This window comes from Gymnodraco acuticeps, unplaced genomic scaffold (genome assembly GCF_902827175.1).
Source record: "Gymnodraco acuticeps unplaced genomic scaffold, fGymAcu1.1, whole genome shotgun sequence".
NCBI lineage: Eukaryota > Metazoa > Chordata > Actinopteri > Perciformes > Bathydraconidae > Gymnodraco > Gymnodraco acuticeps.
In genome coordinates, this window is record NW_022990284.1 from 8,216 (window position 1) to 16,892 (window position 8,677).

At 41.7% G+C, this 8,677-nt stretch overlaps 1 protein-coding gene across 1 annotated transcript; it reads right to left on the minus strand.

Annotated features, from left to right (window-relative positions):
- Positions 1-3,413: 3,413 nt before the first annotated feature.
- LOC117549707 lies at positions 3,414-4,986 on the minus strand. The gene is made up of 5 exons (XM_034221791.1): positions 4,977-4,986; positions 4,790-4,861; positions 4,133-4,352; positions 3,769-4,042; positions 3,414-3,678 (listed from the first exon to the last, which is right to left on the minus strand). Exons 1-5 carry the CDS (start codon positions 4,984-4,986, stop codon positions 3,448-3,450), a joined length of 807 nt encoding a protein of 268 aa, XP_034077682.1. The 3' UTR covers positions 3,414-3,447.
- Positions 4,987-8,677: the final 3,691 nt, after the last annotated feature.

Consider the following 8,677-nt stretch of genomic DNA (forward strand, 5'->3'; position numbering starts at 1 on the left):
TCACATGGAAACAGAAGCTGATGGAGAGGACTGTGGAGGACCAGAACCAGCCAGCAACTCAGATCCAGAGAGCAGTTTACAACCAAAGACTGAGGACCACACTGGAGACTCTTCTGAAGACACTGATGACTCTTCTGAACCTGACACTGAAGACAGTGCTGATTGGAAGGAGACCAGAGAACCTGCCTCAGGCTCAAACTCACTGAAAAATAGACAAGAATCTGTCAGTGATCCCCGACGTAGTGCTGGAAAGAACCCATTCAGCTGCTCAGTCTGTCAGAAAGCTTTTAGATATAGAAAAAAACTAGATCAACACATGAGAATCCACACCGGAGAGAAACCCTTTCGCTGCTCAGTCTGTGAGAAAACTTTTTCACGGAGTGAAAATTTAAAGAAACACATGAGAGTCCACACAGGAGAGAAACCCTTTCGCTGCTCAGTCTGTAAGAAAGCTTTTTCACAGAATATACATTTAAAGGAACACATGATAATCCACACAGGAGAGGGAGCACACAGCTGCTCAGTCTGTGAGAAAGCTTTTTCACGGAGTGGAAGTTTAAAGACACACATGAGAGTCCACACAGGAGAGAAAGCATTCAAATGCTCAGTTTGTGAGAAAGCTTTTTCACAGAAGAAAACTGTAAAGGAACACATGAGAATCCACACAGGAGAGAAAGCATTCAAATGCTCAGTTTGTGAGAAAGCTTTTTCACAGAGTGGAAGTTTAAAGACACACATGAGAATCCACACAGGAGAGAAAGCATTCAAATGCTCAGTTTGTGAGAAAGCTTTTTCGCAGAGTGAAAGTTTAAAGAAACACATGAGAGTCCACACAGGAGAGAAGGCATTCAAATGCTCAGTTTGTGAGAAAGCTTTTTCACAGAGTGGACATTTAAAGAAACACATGAGAATCCACACAGGAGAGAAAGCATTCAAATGCTCAGTTTGTGAGAAAGCTTTTTCACAGAGTGGAAGTTTAAAGAAACACATGAGAGTCCACACAGGAGAGAAAGCATTCAAATGCTCAGTTTGTGAGAAAGCTTTTTCACAGAAGGAAACTGTAAAGGAACACATGAGAATCCACACAGGAGAGAAAGCATTCAAATGCTCAGTTTGTGAGAAAGCTTTTTCACGGAAGGAAACTGTAAAGGAACACATGAGAATCCACACAGGAGTGAAAGCATTCAAATGCTCAGTTTGTGAGAAAGCTTTTTCACAGAGTGGAAGTTTAAAGAAACACATGAGAATCCACACAGGAGAGAAAGCATTCAAATGCTCAGTTTGTGAGAAAGCTTTTTCACAGAGTGGAAATTTAAAGGAACACATGAGAGTCCACACAGGAGAGAAAATATACAGCTGCAATGTTTGTGACAAAAGATTTAAATGGCATGGTGTTTTCAAAAGGCACAAGTGTGTTGGTCGTCAGTCCTCACAGCTTAATGAAAATAACGGAGAGGCAGAGCCTCCAATCAGCAGCTCAGCTGAACACATGGAAACAGAAGCCGATGGAGAGGACAATGAATAAGTCTTATGACAGTTCACACGTGAGAGAAATCCGTTCGATCCTAGAATAGACCAAATCGCGAGTCTTGCCTCGCCGTTCACTAGAGCAGACCAAACAGTGTCATTGTAGTAAGTTTTTATCTAGTATATGTCTTACATTTCAGATGTCATCAGATGTACCTACAACTGTTGTTATTTAGGTGCCGTTGTGGAAACTGCGCTTTGATGCCAAGTGACGGAGAATACGTGTGCTGCAATAGCATAAGAAAGGTAGCCTAGCTTAGTTACATTATGTCGGCAGCTAGCTGAAAACACCAACAGTAGCACACATATACCAAGATATACAGCATACATATTTTTCAAGTCAATTTACTTTTATTACTTCCTTAGTAATTGAATGTTTATTTTGTAAACATTTCCCATAGTTGGTTTAATTGCTAAACGTGTTTTGTAACACATCTTACCTTCATAGGTTGTAACACGCATGCAGCAAGTTCCAGAACCCATTAACTGCATGGTTGACCACCCAGGACTAGAGCCTAACTGCTTGAACCCATACACCCTGCAGAATCTCCACAATATTTATAAATACAGTTTCGGACCTTTGACAAATACAACTGAAGAAGAGTAAGTTATTGTTATCTGTAATAAACTACTACCGTTTGATGAAAAATCAAATCATGGTTTGCTATATATGAATGATATGTTATAGGAGCAAATAATTCAGGAAAGAAAGGCTACTAAGTATTTCCATCAAACTTTATTTTTACAAATGTACAAATGTGTGAATGTATATTTATACACTGTACATCATCCATTCCTCTCCTGATAGGCGTTTTCGATATCTTGCGTATCGCAGCTTTGTAAGCTGGTGCTGGGGATATTTAGGGCGAGGCATCAGAGTGGTGATTCCGTCGTGTGTTGTGCTCCGGATCCGCCAGGAGTTTCCAGATCTGGCTGGACAATATGTAGGATTTCGACCTCCTTTGGGGGGAAACGGGAGAAACGGCTGACAATCATTTCCTCCTTGGGGGGCCTGTCAAATTGAGTTGACAGGTCCTCTGGGACGTGGATTCGTTTCAGCTCGTCCACAAAGGGTGTAGGGTCCAGAAAGACTTTGTGAAACACAAGCCTCGTCAGCTCATCCACATAGACTGAAAAAGAAAGCATTGTATAAATAATTTGTTATTGTTATTCACTTTTTGTATTTAATGTAATACTTTATTGTTCATTGTATCTTTAATCATTTGAAATGTAAGTTCTGTTAATAATAATAAAAATAAAAACAAATATTTCACAACTTACTGTATGTAGGGTCGTTCTTAACAGGCTTGACCGTACACTCTCCCCTCTTTGATTTTGGATAAGCCAATTTGAAGACAAGTTTTCCTGCAGCAGTTGTCGCTTGGTCACGCCCAGCATTCTCGTTGTGATGCATTGCTGCTAGACACAACCTATAGAAAAGAGCAAAATAAAATGAGACTTTGTGTTATGACAGAATAAAACCCTCATGCCACTAAACAGTGACTGTGTTATAAGATGCTACAGAATAAAGTATACAGTGTATTACCTGCACAACATTCCAATGAAGGGGAAAACCACATTTGTTGGGGTAAAACGCAGAATTAAGTTGTGGAAGGACTCCAGGGATGAGGTCTGGTAGTGATGGCTTAGCTTTAGCACATCTTTGAGAACTCTCTTGTTGGTGAGTATCGTTTCAACTCTGGCGAGTGTTATTGAGCCTTGAGTAAAATGACAAAGACATTAGGTAAATCACCAGCACATTACAATAATAATTTGCCATAACAACAATGTTATATTTACATTCTATATTGTTGATCTTATGAAGGAAGTGAAATATTGAACTTACCACCTTTTAGGTAAGGTGTATTTGCATCGCTTGCGGCTCCTACAGGATGTGTGCACTTGGGGAACAGGGGGTCATCATGCACGTGAACGTTTTGTAGGTGGTTGACCAGTGACGTCCACCTTGCCACCTTCTCCGGCTCTCATATCTCCTGCAACTGCGACCTTTCCCCCCTGTTGTTGTAGATTATCAAAATTCTGCTGCTGATCAGTGTTCCACTTGTGGATAATAGCAGGCTCCAGGTAACTCTTAGCATGCCTCCTGAAGGTCCCATACCCGATGATCTCCAGCTGCATGGCTCTGCATATCTATAATAAATAGAAAAAAAGGAACCGTTTTTGAAAAAGTCCACTGCTGTCATTTTTCATATGCTATAGATGTTAGAGATGGTAAAATACCTTTCGTAGTTGGAAGAAGGAACCCCCAGTGAAGTATGTAGCAGCGGATAATTGTAAGTTGCCAATCGGGGTACTTCCGATGACGGGCTGGCTCTCCCATTTTCTGAAGTAACTGCAGTTTGAACAACGCTGTGTGAACGCCACATAGGTCCCCACTTTTCTTGTTTGGACATCACAGTCTGTCTTACACACCGGACATTTTTCAAACAGCTGTCTGAGGCAGCTTTCAAAAACAATGTACTTTACGTCACGGTGCGTGGATTGTGCCTGTGGTCTAATGTAACAAAAAAAAATTAACAATAACTTTTACATTTCAACTCTGAAAAACAGTAATAGTAATGTGTACCAAATGTACCAAACTTACGATACGTCGCATTCTTCAACAGTATCATCAGGGTGGTAACTCAAACCCAGAGTCTCCTCAAATTCTGTCGACGTCTCTCCTTGTTCCTCCTCCAACTCCAGTCGAGGTCTCTTGTGAGGTCCCAATCCTGGGCCCTTTATTGGTGTAGAGGACAAGGGGATTTCTGTGTAGGTGGAAGTTTTAGTGCCAACACTTTTGAAAGACACCGTGGCCTGGATGCCTGTTAATAAAAAGGGAAAAGTGCATAAATACTATGTACATTAGATAAGACACTAATACATTGTAAAAGGCCAACAACTTGTGTACATCTGACAGATTAATTCATGAAAAATGTACAAACTACAAACAGCACTGTATTTCTTGTAGTCAACATAACAGTATTTCTGTGATATACAATAATATCAAATAAGGTTTTATTTATAGAGCACATTTGAAAAATATTTTTGGTCGAGCCCAAGTGCTGTACATGTAATAAAAGCACAATTAAGGTAATGTATCTGTGATTTGTCAGTGTTATAGTCTACCTTTGCTTCTCACATGTGCCGATTTCAGTGTTCCCCGGGCCAACTGTGTAGCAACAGAAATGGCGGACACTTTACATTCCACTGTCTGTGTTCCCACAGACCGTGTCTCAACCCTCTGAGTTCCCACACAAACAGTCTGTGGACAGTCTGTTTGACATCCGACTGTACTGGAGCGGTGGGTATTGTGTTCCTGCTGTGATGTACTCTAAGAAAGATACACATAGTATTAATTAATCAATTAATTTTGTATCCGAGGAAAACAGTCAATTTCATAAAAGCAACACTTTTACAATTACAATGTTCTACAGATAGTCTGCTACCTTTTCCCATGTAGCGTAATATTTCAGACTCTTTGTAGCTCAGTAGCATAGCTGCTAGGACCGCCAACTTCAATGTAATTATGTTTGGCGACTGACCGTACATTAAATCAGCCAGAGTATACTGTCTATGAGTATTTCGTGTGTGTTTGCAGACGAAATTCTCCAGCTATGATTATCTATCAGTAATCAACACATTTAGCTTGCCAGCTAATATGCTAACCTAATATACAGTTTAACAGCTAGTCTAGGCTTAGCAAGAACATCTTACAATTGCAATATTATACAGTTAGTCTGCTACGTTCGGTCATTCATTGTAGCTGGCATGAAAACAATGTTTTTCATAACATCTCTAGGTTAGAGCTTCTAGCTTATTAATGGTAGCTCAGTAGAATACACGAACGGCAACTGTAATTACTGACCGTACGGTTAAATCACCCGGAGTATACTGTCTGAGTATTTCGTGTGTGTTTGCAGACATTCTCCTGCTATGAGATACATGTAAGGCCATGTGCTAACATCGGTGTTGAGGTCTGGGAATGCTCGTTAGCCCTCGTGTTTACCTCGGTAGCATAGCATTAGCATAGCATTTACACAGTCGTGGTAGATACATTGTTTGTTTTAAACCGAATAAATACACAAACCACAATGAATACTTACAGGTTGTGTACCCAAATCTCCCGCTGGTCCAAACAAAGTAGCTTTGCAAGTCCGAAGCTAAACATTGTTACGTTTTTAAAGCTTTGGTCCGTGAAATGCCGCGCACACACAACAGTACCGGCTGGTAAATCAGCTGGAACAGTGTTAAAAAGGAATGTCAACCACTGACTTCGTCGTGGTTCTGCCTTCGGTACTGCAAACATTGTGGATTTCTCCACACAAGACAGGCAACAGACCCTCCGCGACATGACTGGATAGAGCTTTGAAAAGAAGCAGGTTTTACGACACTTAATATGGTCGGTTGGCAGAGGAAGTGACGTCACGCGGTGCAGCTACGTCATGCGGGGCAGGAAGTAAACAATGTAAACTGAGAAATCTCCAACGAGGCTTTTGGGGGAGGTATTTTCTGTGTTAGTGTTGTACTCCCTACAGGGTGTACTTTGAGGGGTTTTGACTTTGCAGACTGTTTACATGCATGGACACCTTCATAACACACAAGGAGATGGGTAATAACCGGAAAAGCATGCAATGGGCCCTTTAAGTCATGTGTGTGATGCCACATTCAGGATATTCAGTATCCTTTTTTTAACAGAAGACCGTAGCTAGAAGCTGCAGCTAGACTGCAGAAGCATTAGTTTTTTGTTTTTGAGGATGGAACAATTTCACACACAGATATAGGGAGGCTAGACCTACAGTTGATTTATTATGGTTTATAATTTCATGTCAAGACGAAGAAGAAGATGAAAAAGATGGCTGAACTGTTCAGTGTCAATCCTGTGGAGATGGAGGTTATCCATCTCCAAAATCATGTTCAGCTTAAGTCTCAGCAAAACTCACAACATTTCTGGAGCCTTGTAGACCCATAAAACTATAAGAACATTCACCAAGCAGCACTGAACACGTCTGCTTCATTTGGTTCTACAGACCTTTGTGAAGCAGCTTTTTCTGGCATGAATGTCATGAAATCTAAATACAGAACAAGACTGACTGATGAACATGTAAATGACTCTATTAGAGTGAACCTAAGTGGGTACACTCCAGCATACACCTCTATGGTGGACTCCATGCAGTGCCATTCATCTCACTAACTGTAAAAAAGAGTGAATGCACTTATTTGACCATAAGTGCATACGATGCTTGTCAGGTGGTGATTAAGGACATTTATGTGAATTTTCAGTGACTTACTTACTATGTGGGCCATAATAATATGTGAGACATTTTCGTTTTCTTGGACTTTGATGTGAAGTTAAGATTTGTGATAAGCTTTAGGTATTGCAATTTCGTACGTGTACAAAAGTATAGCTTAATTCAACTGATAAGGGCTATGTGAATAAGTAAGCGATGTGATGCAAGTAGCTCTTGGCCACTTTCATTTTTTCAAAGTAGCTCTCAGATGAAGAAAGGTTGGAGACCCCTGATCTAAAGTGTAAAACAAGCATTTGGATGCTCTAATCGATCCGAGAAGGGGTTCCGGATGTATGGCTCCCCTAAGGACGTACAGCGAAGGAACAGATGGATGGCAATGGTCAACAGACAACAACAGTCAAGGAGTATGCCTCCAGCTGTTAATGTCAGGAATGATGACCACACCTATTATGGCACATCAAACATTGGTATGATATATGAAGCTAACAATGTTTCCCATGTTATATAATTCAAGGATAGACTACACTCCTAATGCAACCTTCAGATTATACAGCTTCAAAACTACCAGGGTTCAGGGATTCTCTGAAGACTCATATACCACATGTAGATAATCTACAGATTTCTTCATACTTTAACATTGCCAATAGACGAACTTAGATGAATGTCACTATAGGAGTGTAGTGTACCCTTAAATGACAATAGGTGCACATGTAAAGGCAGCATACACATATAACAGCAAGATTGCGTTGTTATTGTTACAGAGATTCAGGGAGATATTGAGGTGGAGTTCCAAGGGAATGAAAGGGACATAACAGACAGAGAGAGTGAGACAGATGTCAGCAGTCTGCCAGGGGCCAGTATGTCAGGGGCTGACAATCAAGAGGCCACCTTACCAAAGATCAGTGTGCCAGGAGCCAGTCAGTCAGGGGTCAGCTATGAAGAGGCCAGTTTGCCAGGGTCAGGTGTTCCAGGGACCAGACTGCCAAGGGCCAGTTGTGACCGGGCTCACGTGGAGGATCTAATGAGGCAACTGAGAAGGGAGAGATTACTAAGAAAGAGAGCAGAGAGGGCTCTGGTAAACCGGAAAAGGATTAATTCGGCATTTTAAAAAAAAAACACAATTTCATTAATCTAAAGTTTAAAAAAATCTTCAACACAGACCAAATTAGAGCCAGATTACCGTCCATCTGATGAGGTTTTCACCCTTGTTCAGAACGTGGAGCAGCTGTTCCGTGTGAGGACGAGCGATTCCCTCATGTAGTCCTCAAATACAGTGTCACAGCTTGAACAAGAAGCCATGTTGCTGGACAGCAACCTTCTCTCATGCCATGACCTGAAGAAAAAAATCCTCTCAACATACATCAGGCTGAGGTTAAGGATTGCATCAAAGTGCATCAGGGATGAGAGGAAGGAAAAACATAAAGGGTATCTTGGCAGCAAGAGTCAGAGTAAGAAGGCAAAGAAGACCCAACAGACCTCTGCACCGAAGGTCATAACATCTAGGCCACTGCCAAACACCTTACTCGTTGCCATCTATGTACTTGGCATCTCCATTCCCGGTCCACCGTCAGCAGCCTCCTCTTCTTTCAGCAGTCATCACCTGCAGCCGTTGCCAGCACCAGCCTCCTTCAGCAGCAGCACCCTCCAGCAGCAGCACCCTCCAGCAGCAGCACCCTCCAGCAGCAGCAGCAGCACCCTCCTTCAGCAGCAGCCTCCTTCAGCAGCAGCACCCTCCAGCAGCAGCACCCTCCTCCAGCAGCAGCACCCTCCGGCAGCAGCAGCCTCCTCCAGCAGCAACAGCAACAGCCATGGCTGACATATGAGGCTGAATAAAAAAAAGTGCTAATTATTTTTGAAAAAGTGTTTATTTTGTTAAAAACAAACATTTTAGATGCATG